Source organism: Ahaetulla prasina, chromosome 17 (genome assembly GCF_028640845.1).
Source record: "Ahaetulla prasina isolate Xishuangbanna chromosome 17, ASM2864084v1, whole genome shotgun sequence".
In the NCBI taxonomy this organism is placed as follows: domain Eukaryota; kingdom Metazoa; phylum Chordata; class Lepidosauria; order Squamata; family Colubridae; genus Ahaetulla; species Ahaetulla prasina.
This window is the reverse complement of record NC_080555.1, coordinates 3,157,323-3,175,154: the sequence shown is the minus strand read 5'-3', so window position 1 is coordinate 3,175,154 and position 17,832 is coordinate 3,157,323. Positions and strand designations below refer to the sequence as shown.

At 45.2% G+C, this 17,832-nt stretch overlaps 2 protein-coding genes across 2 annotated transcripts; both read right to left on the bottom strand.

Moving 5' to 3' along the window:
• Nucleotides 1-3,500: 3,500 nt before the first annotated feature.
• On the bottom strand, nt 3,501-13,048 carry FLAD1 (flavin adenine dinucleotide synthetase 1). The gene is made up of 8 exons (XM_058160323.1): nt 13,018-13,048; nt 11,189-11,430; nt 8,831-9,593; nt 7,241-7,388; nt 6,171-6,269; nt 5,619-5,808; nt 5,063-5,136; nt 3,501-3,929 (listed from the first exon to the last, which is right to left on the bottom strand). Exons 2-8 carry the CDS (start codon nt 11,291-11,293, stop codon nt 3,794-3,796), a joined length of 1,515 nt encoding a protein of 504 aa, XP_058016306.1. The 5' UTR covers nt 11,294-11,430; nt 13,018-13,048; the 3' UTR covers nt 3,501-3,793.
• A 1,553-nt stretch (nt 13,049-14,601) lies between these two features.
• Nucleotides 14,602-17,408, bottom strand: CKS1B (CDC28 protein kinase regulatory subunit 1B). The gene is made up of 3 exons (XM_058160334.1): nt 17,074-17,408; nt 15,740-15,867; nt 14,602-15,583 (listed from the first exon to the last, which is right to left on the bottom strand). The coding sequence occupies exons 1-3, from the start codon at nt 17,130-17,132 to the stop codon at nt 15,531-15,533; spliced, it is 240 nt and encodes a 79-aa protein (XP_058016317.1). The 5' UTR covers nt 17,133-17,408; the 3' UTR covers nt 14,602-15,530.
• Nucleotides 17,409-17,832: the final 424 nt, after the last annotated feature.

Here is a 17,832-nt window from a genome sequence, read left to right as displayed (position 1 = left end):
TAGATTAACAGTTGGAAGGGACCTTGGAGGTCATCTAGTCCACCCACCCCCCACCCCCCACCCCGCTGAAGCAGGAGACACTACACTGTTTCTGACATAAAGGAGCCCACCCACCCACCCCGGTCTGGATTTGCACCAACAAACAAGCTGGGTTGGCTCCCTTAAATTCCCCTTCCCTCCGCCGCCCCCCCATCCGGTGACCCCCCAATGTCTTAATTCTGGGGCACAGGAGTGAAGTTTGCTTGTGGCTCAGTGGCTAAGACACTGAGCTTGTCGATCAGAAAGGTCGGCAGTTCGAATCCCTAGAGCAGGTGTCCTGCGTGAGCAGGGGGTTGGACTAGATGACCTCCAAGGTCCCCTTCCGACTCTGTTACTGTTACTGACTTTTAAGTTACGAGGACGTGTTCCGCAGTCTTGTTCCTCATAGGAACAAGCAAGCAATCTATGTTTCCGGGCTGATAGCAAGCCAACTTTTGTCTCTTTATCCTGGTTTGTTCTCAGGTTGCCCCTCTGAGCCCCCCCCCAGGAAGGGGAGCCCTGGGAGCCTTAGAGCTACACCCCGTCTCCTCTGATTATAGAAATAGATAATTCCACACCTTTCCAACTTTCTTAGCTCTCCTTGGAACCCCGGAACCTTTCCACCAGCCAAGCCAGGTTTCTAGTCCTCAAGGTCCCCTTTGTTCTGCTTTGACCCCAGTAGAACCAAAGGCCTTTGCGGGTGGGGGGGCAGGAGCACCTGCCACGGTTGTTTCCCCTTTTTTGGGAGACAGTCATCCAACCAAGTTTTCAAGGTGTTTTTTTTCCCCCCTTCCATCCTAAACGTGGGGGTCTTCTAATCTGGGGGGTGGGCGGTTTCTCTCTCCTGCCGAAAGGGGAAAAGAGGGGAGGGGGCTTTCAAACGACCAGCGAAGCTGTCCCTTTAAAGAAGGCAGGGCGTCGCGACCCCGCGCTGTCTTCCTGCCTTCCTCTTCCAACTTCCCCCAAGAGATACGAAGAGATTGCGCTGGCGCCGTGCGGCTCTGGATCCCAGGACCGAGCCAGCGGCGCTTGGCGCCAGCGAGGCAAGGCTGGGAGGTCGCTTCCAATCTCCCCCCACCCCCCCTCCATGTCCTGCTAGCAAAATCAGTGCCCTCCCCCTCCCGCCCATTGCCAAAGCCAGCATCTCAAAGGGAATTGCCCTTCCCCTGCGTGCTTCCTAGCCCTCTAAAACGCGCGCCCAGAGTGCCACTCACTCAAATCTGATCTGAACACACACACACCCCTTTCCCCCCCCCCCTCGGAGAAGGCTGGCTCTTGGGGGCAGGGGGGCAGGAGGGGAGGAAAGCCGAAGTCCCCCCCCCTTTGCCCAAAGCCAGCATCTCAAAAGGAATTGCCCTTCCCCTGCGTGCGCTCTGCGCCCCAGCTCTCCAAAACGCACGGCGCGCCCCGGAGCATGTAAAAGGGATGCCCCCTCCCAGATCTGATCTTAGATTCCCCTACTCGGAGAAATCTGGCTCTTGGGGACAGGAGGGGAGGGAAGTGGGAGTCCTCCCCTCCATGGCCAGAAGCAGCATTTTAAAGCATTTTAAAGGGAATGGATTGCCCTTCCTGTCTGCGTGCGCTCTGCGCCCCAGCTCTCCAAAAAACGCACGAATACAGAAAACTGGTTCTTGGGGGACGGCAGGAGGGGAGGGAAGTGGGGAAGGACTCCCCAGCCAGGCTCGGTCCTGAGCAGCCGGGGGTGGGTGGGAGGGAAGGAGGGAGGAGTGCTGGCCACGGGGTGACCCTTGGCGCCGGCCCCAGTTGGGCTGCGCTTAGTTGGAGGCGGACAGGATCTTATCAAGAGAAGCAGGAAACTGCTTGCAAAAAGGAAAAAAGAAAAAAGAAAAAAACCGAGACAAGAGGAGCCGGGGGACGCCGGAGTCAGGAATGGGGAAGCAACTTTGCCATGGGGGCCGGGATGGGAGGGCTTGGGAAGGAGGGGTGGGGAGGGAGGAAGAGAGAGAGTGAACAGCCCCGCCGAGAAACTCAAAAGAAATAGTCTTTTGAGCCACAACAGCCACAAGCCGGCCTCCCTGTGGGGCGATCACCTGTACTTCCCGACCCAGGTAGACTGCTCTTACACAGGGAGGCTCTCTCTGCTCCCATATCTCCCCCGGCTGGGGTGGATTGGGGGGGGGGAATTCTGGGAGTCGAAGTCCACAGCCGTCTGAAAAATTGGCAAGGATGATGAGGAACGCAGCTCTCCCGACTCGGGCTAAGAATTCAAATCCTCCTTTCTGGTTCAGAGAACAGCTGTAGGTTTAGTAAAAGCACTAAAAGTACTGAATTTTATTTCCCTACATAATTTTGTTTGTCCCTCGTGTTGTGCGGTTTTTTAAAAATAATTCCCTGCTCTGGTGTTTTATATTTTGATATATATTTTATCTGCTGAGAATAATAATAATAATAATAATAATAATAATAATAATAATAATAATAATAATAATAATAATAATAATAATAATAATAATAAACTGTAGAAGAAGAAAAATGAAGTTTGAATGATTATGTGAACCAAAGTACAGAACAATTGCTGCAGGCTGTGAAAACAGAGACCATTATAAAAACAACAGAAAGAAAGCAGAATATAACGTAAGGAAAAACAGCTGGATGACAGATTAAATAGATGGAAATCCAAAGCTTTGCATGGACAGCACTTGAAAAACATTGAAGGAAAATGTGACGACAACTTGACATGGGCCTGGCTTAAGATGGGAACCATCAAGAAAGAAACGGAAGGTTTAATATTTGCTGCTCAAGAACAAGTACTACAAACTCATGCCCTGAAAGCAAAGATACAAAAATCCACCGACAACCCAAACTGCCGACTTTGCAACAACAAAGTCGAAACTGTTTCACATTCAATATGTGAATCCAGCAAAATCGCACAAACTGATTACAAAGCTTAGACACGACCGAGTTGCTAAATTAATCCACTGGTCATTATATAAAAAATACGACTTGCCTGTATCCAAAAAGTCATGGGAACATAAAGTGGAAAAAGTTATATAAAATGAGAAGGTGAAGATCTTGTGGGACTTTTGAATACAGACGGATCGTCACTTGGAACACAACACGCCAGATATCACAGTTGTCGAAAACCGAAAACGTACAATTTATTGACATCGCGGTACCAGGAGATGCCAGAGTCGAAGAAAAAGAACTGGAAAAAAAAAATCATGAAATATCGCGACCTGGCCATTGAAACTACACAGCTATGGATGAAACATGTAACGGTGATGCCCATTGTCATCGGGGCATGTGGTACCATGTCCAAGAATTTTATATGATACATCCACAAACTGCAGCTTCCTGAAATAACACCAGCGGAACTGCAAAAAACATGATACATCTTAAGAAGGTTGATACCTAGGACGCTGGCAGCAACCCGTATCGACCATCAGCACCAGCCAATGGTATTTGTGACGCCTTTTTGAATTATCAAGTTGACTGAGTTTCGTGTTTAATAAATAAAGTATATAACAATAATAATAATAATCCTTTCGACTTGCTTCAATCACAGTAAAATGAGGACAAGGGAAGGCCGGTGAGAATTGGAAAAAAATGCATCTATTTTTTATTCCAATACAGAAAACGGAGAATATCAGAACCACGGTCTTATTTCTGGCGTAAAATCAGTTCGAAAGATGCCAAGAGGGCTAGACCAATCCAAGGAAGGCATTCCATTTTCTGACACTGATCCACCTTCTTTGAAAAAGGTTACTTCCTCTTGCTTAAACCAGCATTGCTGGCTACAGGCGTGATCCCGGATTCAATGGCGAGATATGCGCTCTTCTTTTTCGTCTTCCAACTCGTAAGCCGGCCGGTAGGACTCCTGGCCTTGTGCGTTTGTGTAACGCAACGCTTGGTTTTTTCGCGTGTTGGTCATGCTACCCAGCGAGGTGTAACTGCCGAAACGTGGAGCCAGCATGAAAACAAACGAAACAAACCAAAACATCCCCTCACATTTTCAATCCAGGGCTAATCAACCTCATGATGTTATACAGTACAAGCGGTCCTCGACTTATGGCCAACGTCGAGCCCCAAATTTCCGTCGCTAAGCGGGGCGGCCGCCGAGCGGGTTTTGCCTTGTTTTACGACCTTCCTTGCCACCGTGAAGGGAGTCGCTGCGGGCGTGAAGGAAGGGACACCCTTCCTTAACGCCCAGTTTGTCAGAAGGTCGCAAAAGGGATCGTTTGGGATCGTCATAAAATGAGCCAGCTGCCAAGCATGTGAATTTTAAACCCGCCGTCATGGAGATGCTGAGAGTGGTGCGGTGGCCTAGAGGTGGAGCTCTCGCCTCACAATCAGGAGTCTGTGAGTTCGATCCTCGGTAGAAGCAGATATTTCTCTCTCTGGGCACATTGAGAATATTATCTGCTGAATAGAACTCATTGCCAGGGGCCATGATAGCTCAGGCTGTAAAGAAGCCTGTTATTTAGAACACAGCAGCCTGCAATTACTGCAGGTTCAAGTCCCACCAGGCCCAAGGTTGACTCAGCCTTCCATCCTTTATAAGGTAGGTAAAATGAGGACCCAGATTGTTGGGGGGGGCAATAAGTTGACTTTGTAAAAATACAAATAGAATGAGACTATTGCCTTACACACTGTAAGCCGCCCTGAGTCTTCGGAGAAGGGCGGGGTATAAATGTAAAAAATAAAATAAAAAATAAATAAATTGGCAACCGGAAAGGCCTCCGGCCACTAAAACACTCAGCTCCATTTCAGGCTCTAACTCCGCAAGGGATTACAGGGTCCTAAGTCATTTCTCTCTCTCTCTTCCTCTTCTCCCGACCCTTAAATTTTAAATCTGTCTGGCCTTTTAAAAGCTTCCTGGAATATTTTCTAGTGCAAATAAAGTATTTATTTATTTATTTATTTATTTCAATTTTTATACCGCCCTTCTCCTGAAGGACTCAGGGCGGTTATACAGCCTAGTAAAAATACAATGTATAAACATTAAAAAGAAATTAAAAAGAAATATTAGTATTTCTTTTCCCCCTGCCTGAATTAGATAAAAATGCAAGATTATCGCACTTACCCCTTGTCGTACAGAATGCAGTAAGGGATATAAAGGCTGCGAAGGAAACTCCATATATCGTGGTAAGTCCAGTCCTAAGCATCAATCAAGGGGGGGGGGGAAAAGAGAATTAAGGGATATTTGACACACACATACATAACTCGTTCTTCCAACCAAATTCAAGCACTGGGCAACTGGCTCATATTTATGACGGTCACAGCATCTGGAGGGGAGGGGTGGTCACACGATGATTCCCCTTTTGCGACCGTCCCAGCCAGCTTCAAACAAGTCAAATCCACCAGGCCGGGGGGGGGAGGGGGAGGAATTGGATTCATTTAACGACCCTGCGATTTGCTGAACGACCCTGGCAAACACGGTCGACGTGTGCCTCGCTTAGAGACGCGAGGTTCCTGTCCAAACTGCGGTCGTAAGTCGAGGGCCGCCTGCCAAAATCGGGTCTTTTTGAAACGGTCCTCCAAAAATGAAAAGAGCGCATTCCAAGGAAAAACTAAACTGGCAAATTTTAATGAATCTTTTTTTTAAAAAAAAAAAAGTCTATTAAAAGAGCAGGGCTCACCAGCAGAGGGCTGACACGCATGTACTGAGGCCAGTCGGGGTCCGTCATGCAGAAGGGCTTCAAGGAGCAGGAGTAGGGGTCGGTCCGGCGGGTGCCCATCAACACGGCTTCCAGGTCCGGCTGCTGACCCTTCAGGATCCCCAAGGCCTCCTTGATGTTCCCGTGGACCACGCGGATGTGAAGGTTATACCTGCCGGAAAAACGGCGGGAAGCTTAAAAAAAGAGAAATCCTCCAATTCTGCACCAATCCGTCTTTCGAACCCGCTCCCCCGCGCTGGCCTGGTCGACGGGTGGGAGGAACGGAGACCATATTTTTTTAAAAAAAAATAATAATAATTGCGTCCGATTCTTGGATAAATCCCAGTTGTTTATTTTTATTTTCCCCCAAGAAGGGGCTTTTGCCATTGCTTCTTTTTTAGGGCTAGGAGAAAGTGGCTGGCACAAATCAAATTTTGCATGGGTTTTTTTTTCAACCCAGCCGGCTTTGGGATGGAAATCTCAGGAGACTTTCCCCGACGTGGCATCACCAAAATGAAGGGGATTGGGGCCTACCTCTGAGCCGTAACTTGAATAAATTCTTCCATCTCGGGGAAAGGAAGAACCGTACGAATGTACAGGGCCTGCAGCTGCTCCAACTTCTCTGGATATCGCCTGCCGAGAAGGGGAAAATGTTTTTTTTTTTTTTTAAAAAGGAAAAATGAGGAACAGCCTCTCTTGTGCGCGCGAGGTAGCTCGACAGGTGCCTCTAATCCCAGACAACTCATTGGGACGGTCACTAAACGAATTGTCGTAAGTTGAGGACTGTAGCTTCGAGCATCGGGATGGGAGTTGTAACCTGGGGCCAGCTGTAGATTCTCCTATCTCTAAAGGTGGATAACAACACCCATCATCCCCAGGTGTTGGGGGACGTTAATCCACCAGGTTTACACACCAAAAATTGGGCAGACCGAATTACAGGCGGTCCCCGGACTTACGACCGCAACTGAGCCCCAAAAATTTCTGTTGTTGAATGAGACATTTGCGAAGTGAGTTTTGCCTCATCTTGCCACCTTCCTAGCCACGGTTGTTAAGTGAACCACCGCAGTGTTTAAGTTTGTCACAACGTGGTTAAGTGAATCTAGCTTTCCCCTTGACTTTGTGCGTCAAAAGGTCGTAAAAGGAGATCACACGACCGTCGTAAATGTGAACCAGCTGAATTTTGTTTGCGTGGGGATGCCCCAACGGTCGTAAAAGGAGATCACACGACCGTCGTAAATGTGAACCAGCTGAATTTTGTTCGCGTGGGGATGCCCCAACGGTCGTAAAGTGTGAGAAACGGTCATACATCTCATTTTTCAGTGCCGTTGACACTCCGGTCACTAAATGGAGGGTCGTAAATCGAGGACTACCTGTGCCGACACTTTAATCTCCTGGATTAAGCTCTCCAGCAAAAAGACTTGAACGTGGGAGCTTTGCAAGGCAATATAGGCCTGGAAGGCGACAATGAGGACTAGAAACAAGCATCTCCTTTTTAAAGAGTAGCAAAAAAATTTTTAAAAAAAACTTTTTAAAGAGTGACTATGTGAGAGGCTGGTTTTGTATCATTTTGTGAGGTTGCCAAAGCGGTGTCGAAAGCGAGGCACCTCTGCACGGCGGCGTAACAAAGGTGTAACAAGGCCGTGCAATCTTTCCCGCCGTTAAACCCAATGCAGATTTTGGAAAGACTGTAGTTATCCAAGCCTTTTTCGATGGTCCTGAGCGACGCTGCCACCTTCTGGCCAAGAGGAGAACCTGCAGGTAGGAGGAAAGAGGAGGTATGTATGGGTGAGCAAAATCGTGATTGACCAAGGACGGAAATCCAGGGGCCTCCTGGGTAGCTGGGTACCTATACAAACAGTCCTCGATTTATGACCACCATAGAGACTGGGAAATCTGTCTTTAAGCGGCGCAGCGGTTAAATGAGCTGCTAAACGTGACTACGCCCGATTTCACAACAACTACTTTTTTTTTAGCCATGGTCGATAAATGAACCACTGCGGCCATTAAATGAGACGTCATGTGACTGCGATCTCCTGCTGGCTTTCCTGTGGACTGTCAGGATAGATAGATAGATAGATAGATAGATAGATAGATAGATAGATAGATAGATAGATAGATAGATAGATAGATAGATAGATTAGAGATATAATTAGAGATAGATATAATTAGAAATAGAAGATATATAGATAGATTAGAGATCGATATAGATAATTAGAGATGGACAGATATATAGATTAGAGTTAGAGATAGATTAGAGATAGATAATAGAGGTAATTAGGTAGGTAGATAGATGATAGATAGATAGATAGATTAGAGATATAATTAGAGATATAATTAGAGATAGAAGATAGATCTAGACAGATTAGAGATAGATATAGATAATTAGGGATGGACAGATATAGATATAGATTAGAGATACATATAGATAGATATATAGATATAGATTAGATAGAGATAGAGATTAGAGAGATAAACAGATATAAGATTAGAGAGATATAAATTAGAGATAGATGATAGATAAGAGGTAGGTAGGTAGGTAGATGTAGAGATTAGAGTTAGATATAAAAAGATTAGAGATAGATAGTTATAGATAATTAGAGAGAAGATATATAGATATAGATAGATTAGAGATAGATATAGATAATTAGAGATGGACAGATACACCTATAGATATAGTTTAGAGATAGATATAGAGATAGATTAGAGATAGATAGAGATTAGAGAGATAAATAGATATAAGATTAGAGATAGATAGATGAGAGAGAGAGAGAGAAAGAGAGAGAGATATATATAAATAGATTAGAGATAGATGATAGATAGAGATAGGTAGGTAGGTAGATGATATATATATAGAGAGAGCGAGATAGAGAGATAGTGGAAGACAGTTGCTAAACACTGGATCACCTTCACATGACTTCAGGGATGCTGTGATGATTGTACCTGGAAGGACTGGCTGTAAATCACTTTCTTCAGCACTGTCGTAATTTTGCATGCTTGCTAAATGAAGAGGTCGTAAGTGGAGGACTCTCTGTATCTTCTAGCATAGGTGTACTGAAGAATGGGACTTGTAGTTAAGATGCCAACTCTAGCCGACCGGTCCTCCCGTTTTTTTTTTTAAAAAACACATCCCTATGGGCAGATAGGGCTACTTATCGGACTCGAGACAATCCATACGGGCGGACAAGGCTACCTACCGGACTCAGCCAATCCGTAGACATCCGTAGCGGCCCGGGAGACGGGATCGGCTATCAAAGGCACCACCACCCCTTGGGGTAACTTCTCCATCAGGTAAGCGTGCGCCTCGTCCAGATCAACCTCCGAATCCGAGTCCAGGATGAGCTTCACTCGGTGATAGTTGCTGACCCAATCCGGGTACGAGCCCAAGTTGGTGCGAGGCCAGAACCTGGCGTTGGCTTCGTTAAGCACCGACGCGATCCGAGTTTCTTCAACGTTCACGTAGATCTCCCGGATGTAAAACTGAGTCTTCTCGTTACGGAAAAGATGTCCAAGACCGTCCAGGGCTCGTTTCATCAATGAAGGAATCCCGGGGAAAATGTAGACGTTCCGGACGCTGATCAGCGGATACGGGAAGGTACGTCCCGTCTCCTTGTCCACCCCGTAATTGAGAAGAGACGATTCGGGGACGCAAGCCAGCTTCATCTTAGGGCTTTCGGGCTTGGATTGTTGGCCGAAAAATTTCTTGACCAGTTCTACCATCTCCGGATGGGGTCGGATTTTCTCCCCGAAGGCTTTTGCCACCGCTTCAAAGGTGACGTCGTCGTGCGTGGGGCCGATGCCGCCCGACGTCAAGACGTAAGTGAACCTGTCGGTGAAAGACTTCACCTCGGTGGCTATCGCCTCCACATCGTCGGGCACGACGGAGATCTTGGCTACCTTCACCCCCAGCGAGCGGAGTTTCCGGCACATGAAAAAAGAATTGGTATCTTGCGTGAATCCCTGAAAACAGATCAAAAAAAGAGAGTGAGATTATTTAGAAGGATAATCTTTAGTCGAAGAAGATCATCATCCTCAGTTAACGGCTCCATAATCCCTTGAGGGGTGGAGTCTGAGCAACTGAATGGAGCTAGCAAAGAATGGCCTGATGCCTTTCCTGTCACCGATGAGGAGTTTTGTTCAGCAGATATATTCTCAGCGTGCCCAGAGAAGAGAGAAATATCTGGCTCTACCTAGGATCGAACTGAAGATCCCTGTTCTTAAATCCATTTTCCAGAATACTTTAATCTAATCTAACAGATTCCAATCGTCTTAAATCTAATTCCAGCTCCCTTCGGCCTTCTCAGGGGTTCCTCCTTAAGATGACCTCCCTCAGAACTAGAAACCTGCTTTTTTTAAACATGGCTGCTCCTTTATTATCCGCTGCACAAGACTTGTACTTTAAAACCAGGATATCTTGACGGGAAGAGGTGTTCGTCCAACCACAGATTTGGATCTGAAATAATAAATTTGGAATCTCTTCTACCCCTTTGGATATCACTTGTCAGAAACCAGGACAATCTTAGCTCCGTTGAATAAGCCAACATTGGCTTAGTTTATACAATAAAGGCAGAAGCCAAACCAATCATCTTAGGGCTGTCTGGTAGTCCACAATCGGGCCCAAAATTTCTGTTGTTGAGCGAGGCAGTTTTAAAGTGAATTTTGCCCCTTTTTGCGACCTTCCTTGCTATGGTTATTAAGTGAATCACTGCAGTTGTTAAATTAGTAACATGGTTGTTAAGTGAATCGGGCTTTCCCATTGACTTTGCTTGACAGAAAGTCCCAAAAGGGGAACACGTGACCCCGGGATACGGCAACCGTCGTAAGTACATGCCAGTTGCCAAAGCCTCCAAAATTCTGATCGTGTGACCCTGGAGATGCGGCAACGGTCGTAAAGTGTGAAAAACCTTCTCTGTGGGAGCATCAACGCTCTGGAACGAACTCCCCCCTGGTCTACGTCAAGTGCCTGATCTTCGGACCTTCCGTCGTGAGCTAAAAACATATTTATTCATCCAAGCGGGACTGGCATAAATGGATTGATTTCAAATTGGGTTTTAGTAGTATTTTAAATTTTAAATTCATTTTAATTCCGAGCCATTTAGTAATTTTATATTTTAAGTCCGTTTTAATTGTATATATTTTGTATTTTACTCTGGCTGTACACCGCCCTGAGTCCTTCGGGAGAAGGGCGGTATAAAAATTTAATAAATCAATCAATCAATCAAATAAAAAACGGTTTATCAAATCGCTTTTCAGTGCTGTTGTAAAGTTCGAACGGTCCCTCAAGGAACCGTTGTAACTTGAGGACTTCCTGCATTGCAGGTATGTTGCCACCTTGAATTAAATAATAAAAAGCCAGATTTTTTTTTTTAAAAAAATATATGAATAAATAAATAAAATAAAAAAACTTTAATGCAAAAGGCAGGGTATAAACGGAACAAATGAATGAATCTGAATATGGCCAGGTTGAATTTATTGTGTGTGTGGGGGGGAAATAGATTAATTCGCCGATCGAAGCTGCCTCGATTTCCCCGAAGGAGGTACGAAGGATCACATACCTTTAAGATCTCGTCTCCGATGACGATTATGCCAGCGGTCACGGCTGCAGATTGGGGGCTGCCCCCTCTCTCTTTCGGAGTCTCCCCATCTACCTGGGCCGCCATGCTTTGCAGACACCGCCTGGGCCCTCCGGCGTGTACGACGTTCCTGCGGAGCCAAAGTTGCCAGCGCAGGAGCAACCGTCCTTTGGAAGATGCCAGTTCTAAACGTCGCTCCGGAGGAGTTTTTGAAGCCGCGTTACCTGCAAAAAACCCCTCGGAAATTAATACGTCTCTTACAAGCCCTTTGATTGCAGTAATAATAATAATAATAATAATTTAATTTTTATAATTTAATTCTTAATAATAGTAAGAATTAAGAATTAATTCTTAATAAGAATTATTAAGAATTAAATTCTTAATAATAATTTAATTCTTGCAGATTATTATTATTTTAAATAAAGGAGAGTACTTGCAGCTCGGGGTTGAAATCTGGGACCTTCTCTGAGCTTGGCGGTTTCCTTGCAGACGTTTCATGACCCAGCTAGGTAACATCATCAGGGCTAAAAGAGAAGGGGGTTGTGGAGAAAAGGAGGAGGGAGAGGAGGACTGTGGGGTCCTTGGTGGTCTCTGAGCTTGGTGGTTTCCTTGCAGACGTTTCCTGACCCAGCTGGGTAATGTTATCAGTTAGAAAGGAGTGTAGTTTCCTCTGTTTGAGACTGATGATGTTACCTAGTTTGGTCATGAAACGTCTGCAAGAAAACCACCAAGCTCAGAGAGCTCCAAAGACCCCCACAGTTCTCCTCCTCCTCCTCCTCCTCCGTCTCCTCCTTTCACCACTCCTCCTCCTCCACCCTGCAGACCCCACCTCTAGTCTAGCCCTGATGTCGTTACCTAGTTTGGTCATGAAACGTCTACAAGAAAACAACCCAGCCCAAAAAGCAACAAAGACCCTTATTATTATTATTGTTATTATTATTTTTAAAAAAACAAACTTTAGAAGATTGGTTTGTTCTTGCTGGTTGATTCTACTTTATTTATGATTATTTTCCTCACTTTGGAAGTACTGACCGTTAGGTTGGTACTGACGATCAGAAAGGTTGACAGTTCGCCGGTTCGAATCTCTAGTACAGGTCTCCTGCGTAAGCAGGGGGTTGGACTAGATGACCTCCAAGGTCCCTTCCCACGCTGTTACTGTTACTAACTAAGGTATCTAACGTGTCGTAGATTGGTTTGTTCTGCCTGGTTGCTTCTACTTTATTCTACTTGATTATTTTCCTCGCTTTGGAAGTATTGACCGACTAGGCGGCTCGGTGGCTAAGACGCTGAGCTTGTCGATCAGAAAGGTCGGCCGTCCGGCGGTTCGAATCCCTAGTACAGGCCTCCTGCCTGAACAGGGGGTTGGACTAGATGACCTCCAAGGTCCCTTCCAACACTGTTACTGTTACTAACTAAGGTATCTAAGGTGTCTGACCTGTAAAATTAAAATTAAAATGGAATTAAACTGATTGGCTTCAATCACTTTCATGGATCGATTGAATTAATCCATTCAGATCAGCTTCCTAAATTGTGGATTTTGCACCCTTTCCGGAATAAATCTGCATTTATTTGTGGATTCCAGCTACACTGAGACGCCAAACAAGGATTGAGCCATCCAGGGACTATTTCACAAGACTATGATTCATCCTATATTAGTTTAAGGCTTTAAGCAACCCCAAAAGAGAGAAGCCTTCGCTTCCTTGGGTCTCTGACACTCTGCCCATGCTCAGGAGCCCCCTTTTCCAAACCGACAGGGTGGGAGATACCATTTCAAGCAAGACCCGGGAAATTCCCACGCACCCCCGACTTACCCAAGCCTTGTTCAAGCAACTGCCCGGGAGCTCCGCCTACCGCCCGCCCATTGGCTGCTTCTTCTTACCAGCCCCGCCCGCCTCACTTGCTATTGATTGAGCCGGAAAGGGGCGGGGAGCGGAAGAAGCGCGGATTGGTTAACAGGCGCGGGTGGTGTTGCAAGAGAGCGACGCTCTAGGCCCCGGGAAACTACACTTCCCATCATGCCTCCTGGCCCTGCCTTGTATACAGGGGAGTTGTTTGCAAAGGGTTTTATATATATATATAATATATAAAGGGTTTTATAAACAACTTATATATATATAAGTTGTTTGCAAAGGATTATATATATATAACCCTTTGCAAACCCTTATATACACACCCATTGGGTAATATATATATATTTTATATATATATTTATATATCTATATATCCTTGTGACATTTGGCTGAGTGACTCAAGCAACCCACTTTCTGGATTATGTGCAATGTTGGAAACTCATTCCTGCTTAAAGCTGGCTTGGCAGAGAAAAATCCTTTGGGCGTCCAATCACACTTGGCTAGTAAGAAAAGAAAGGAATGGGAAGGAAATAAATGGATGAAGAAGGGAAGGGAAAGGAAAGGAAGAAAAGGCAAGGCAAGGCAGGGAAAGAAGGGAGTAAATGGATGAAGGAAAGGGAAAAGAAGGAAAGAAATGGAAAGGAAGGAAGCAAATGGGTAAAGAGGGGAAAGGAAAGGAAGGAAAGATGGAATAAATGGATGAAGAGAAGGGAAAAGAAAGGAAGAAATAGAAGGGAAAGATGGAAGGGAGGGAAGTAAACGGATGAAGGGAAAGGGGGAGAAATGGAAGGGAAACATGGAAGGAAGGGAAGTAAATGGATGAAGAAGGGAAGAAATGGAAGGAAAAGATGGGAGGGAGGGAAGTGAACGGATGAAGGGGAAGTAAGGAAAGGAAGTAAACGGATGAAGAAGGGAAAGGAAGGAAAGATGGAAGTAAACTGATGAAGAAGGGAAGCAAAAGAAGGAAGTAAATGGAGGAAGGGAAAGGAAGGAAAGAGAAGGAAAAGATGGAAGGGAAGGAAGCAAATGGATGAAGAAGGGAAGGGAAAAGTTCCCCTTCCTTTCATGCACCGCGATTTTTAAAAATTCTAAATCTGCCAAGACTGGTTTTTCCCCCTGGATTGCGTATGTGAGGCTTTACACAAACGCCCAACATTATTACACACAACCCTACGTTATTTACACTACATGGAGCATAAGAATTGGAAATGTAGGCTACCTTCCTTCCCCCCCCCCCCAACGGATCGCTTTCAAAAGCATCGGGACAATCAGCCAAAATAAACGGACCCAAATCCCGTATAAACAATCTTTATTTGGATCTGGTCAGGAAAGGAATCTTCGGATCGGTTGGTCGAAGAAAATCAAACAATTAATTAAGCTTTAGGTTACTTGTGCGAGTTCAGCTCTTAACACCCTACCCCCAGGTAACGCAATAAACACACAACACAATTAAACTGCAGTTAAAACAATATTTTAGGGAAATGTGTTCCAACGTAACATAAGTAACAGAAAGCACTTCCATCAATAAAAGTTTTTTAAAAAAAAAAGAAAGAAAATTTAAAAACAGAAATAAGCACAAGGAAAACAAGGGGAATATGTATAGAATATTTCTTGGTACAATAGGTTATATATACGGCCTCATAAACAGAGGTTACAACATGGATGTAACTACACCAAAGTTGCGGCATTTGTCCATTGAACCCAAAGCTTAAATATTGCCTATTTTCATTGATTTTATTGTTTTTTAGAGATCAAGGGTCTAAGTTTAAAGTCCTGACTGGCTTTCTTTAGAAGACAACCTGGTTGAATTTTAATCCTTTATACCAGTGCACCTCCAATGGTTGTTTGAACCCGTTGTAGTTGCATCGACCGGTTTGTTATTTTTCTCCTAATTTTCAGTTAATCTGGGACACGATTCCGCCTTCCATCGACACATTCCAATGTCTAAATTACATTAGATTAAGCAATCTAGAAAACTGCGACCGAATTGGGGTCCACGAAGGCAGAAATGATCTTGGACACATGGTGACCCTTTATTAACCCAACCCAAAGAACAATCGTATCAATCATATTAAAAGCTCTAAAGCAGTTGAAATATAAGATTAAAAAGGAAAGGCACATTTTAAGAACAAACGGAGCAGAACAAAGTTTTGCAAGACCAGAAATTATTTTTTTAAAAAAACAACACCACCACCACGATTTAGGCCCCTCGGGCGGGCCAAGCTTTCAGCCAGTGTAAAAAAAATATTTTTAAAAAAGTCAAGTTGTCGCAGGTTCTTGAAGATGGCTTCGGCCTGATAAAATATCGGAGGCAAAGCCAGTTTTTCTTGGCTGCTTGTTTACGTCGAGCGGTATTTTCTGAGCCCAGCATCTTAAAATATTTCTTGGAATTTCACGATAGAGATAAAAGAACCAACTGTTCTCCCAAAAAGGTGCTTCTATTGAAAACACAGAAGAAGAAGGAGGAGGAGGTGTTATTTTTCTACTTTCTTCGGCAACGGTCTTCGGAAGAGCAGGATGTGTGGCTCTGGAAAGGGAAAGAAACAGCACGTGAAAAAAATCCTGAGAAGTTGGATTTTTCCTCCAGAAGGAAAGTTGTGATCAAATCCCTCGTATCAGATTTTATTTGGGGGGGGGGGGAGATTCAGAAAATAACCAAATCTTGAATGACGGAGCGATCTACCTGGTTCATGGATCATGTAATGGACCCAACCCTGGCTCTGCTGGACGCCCAGGTTCCGCCACTCCGATTCGGACATCAGATGAGTCTTGGGGACTAGCTTGGCTATGTCTTTGGGCAGCATGACATGTCTGAAAGAAAAGCCAGGTAGGAGGGAGGAGAAAGAGAAGGAGCAAGAGGTCAATAAACACCAGTCCAATCTACAAAAATCTCACCTGGGGGATCAAAGAGGAAGAGAGGCAAAGCCCGCTTACAGAGTGATGGGAGTTGTAGTCCCACTAAACTTATCCAGCACTTTTTTTTTTTTTTGCATTTATACCCCGCCCTTCTCCGAAGACTCAGGGCGGCTTACACTGTGTTAAGCAATAGTCGTCATCCATTTGTATATTTATATACAAAGTCAACTTATTGCCCCCAACATTCTGGGTCCTCATTTTACCTACCTTATAAAGGATGGAAGGCTGAGTCAACCCTGGGCCTGGTGGGACTAGAACCTGCAGTAATTGCAGGCAGCTGTGTTAATAACAGACTGTCTTACCAGTCTGAGCCACAGAGGCCACTTCTTAACTTGCCGGGAAAGCCTCTTTGTGGAGTCTCGAGGCCCTTCCCGAATCCCATCCGATCTCAGCCGGACTTGCTGTCAAGGGCTCTCACGCCTCCACTCCCATCAGCCCCAGCCAAAGGCTGGGAACCATAGGAGGCAGAGTCCAAATCGCTGCCAAACAGACGATGGCTGGGTTTGGTTTTTTTTGGGAGGGAGAAAAGGGTTTTACAGTCTCCTAGAAGACTTTTTCAAAGAGTTGGAGCAAGGAGAGTGAGGCGATCCATCGATAAAGCTATCTAAAGTCGAGATTACACACACACACAAAAAAAGAAAGTCAGAATTAAAATAAGATAAAGAATACTTAATCCTGTTCATTCATTTAAATTTACCAACAGCCAACTCTAGGAGATGCAAAATTAGGATTTTTCCCGTTTTTTTCTTTTTTTAAAAAAAGGCTAAAAATACAAAGTGTAATTTTTTTTAATGCAGTTTCTTAATTTTTTTTCCTGTAAAAAAGGTTTTTTTTGGCTTCTTTGGGGAGCCTGTATTTTAATTTCTTTCTTTAAAGTTTTATTGGATTTTTTAAAAAAAAAATATACATTGCTTCTTGAATAACAAAAGTTTAAAGCAAGAAAAGGCAAAAATATAAACAAATACTAGAGTAATGATGCGCCTGCAACCTCCAGCCCCGCCCCCTTCCCCAAGCCCCGCCCCCTCACGTGCGGTCGTCGCGGAAACCTCCAGCCCCGCCTCCCCGCGCCTGTCCGTCACGCCAGGCTCCGCCCCTTCTCACCGGTACTCGAATTCCTCATCGTCGTATTTATCCGAATAGTAGATCTGCTTGTGCGTCATGATCGGGAAGGCGACGACGGGTCGGTCGGCGCCGTCTGGCTCGCTCCCTCCGGCCGCTGCTCGGCGTTTCCCGGCGGCGTCCGAACCCCCGAGCTCGCCGGCGCCAGTTGGAAGACGACTGGAAGGGGGAGGCGCCGGCCGCCCCTGCGCATGCGCCCTTTCCTCGGCCTCGCGCGGGTTTTCCCTTCGCCTAGTTCCACCGAACCGCCGCTTTTCAAAAGCCTCCGCCTTCGACGCTGATTGGGCGGAAAGCTCTGAGGGGGCGGATGCTTCGTTAGACGTAGCGAGACTTGATTGGCTGCGCTCGGAATTACCTCAGCATTATGTCTGTCAAACTACAACTCCCATCAGTCCTGTTTTCACATCCTTGTCAGACGGGGGACCACAAGTCCCATTCTTCCAGTTTTGGCTACATATTCCATCATCCTTTATTTATAATAAAATTAAATAAATAAATAAACCCTGTCAAGCCAGAGCTTGGCAGAAACCAACAATGCATTTTGGTTATAAATGAGATGAGTAACAGGAGATAGTCACTAATGTTCACATTTTATGAAGTTTTATCTTTTTTTTAAAAAAAAAATACCCGCCTAATTTTATTTTCTCTCTCGGTTTAAAATTCCCCATTTGTTTAATTAGGGACCGTGTGTCAATCAAATTAACAAGGGGTTCGGGGGAGGGGGTGTCTCAGGTAAAGGAT

Excerpts from the sequence above, each read along its gene's own strand:
- FLAD1 (XM_058160323.1), bottom strand. The coding sequence starts at position 11,293 with ATGGCGGCCCAGGTAGATGGGGAGACTCCGAAAGAGAGAGGGGGCAGC. Across the intron at positions 7,389-8,830 it reads CTACGGATTGGCTGAGTCCG|GTTCTCCTCTTGGCCAGAAG; the intron begins GTAGGTAGCCTT and ends TCCTACCTGCAG. Across the intron at positions 5,809-6,170 it reads ATTCAAGTTACGGCTCAGAG|GTATAACCTTCACATCCGCG; the intron begins GTAGGCCCCAAT and ends TTTTTCCGGCAG.
- CKS1B (XM_058160334.1), bottom strand. The coding sequence starts at position 17,132 with ATGACGCACAAGCAGATCTACTATTCGGATAAATACGACGATGAGGAA. Across the intron at positions 15,868-17,073 it reads GATGAGGAATTCGAGTACCG|ACATGTCATGCTGCCCAAAG; the intron begins GTGAGAAGGGGC and ends CTTTTCTTTCAG. Across the intron at positions 15,584-15,739 it reads TTACATGATCCATGAACCAG|AGCCACACATCCTGCTCTTC; the intron begins GTAGATCGCTCC and ends TTCCCTTTCCAG.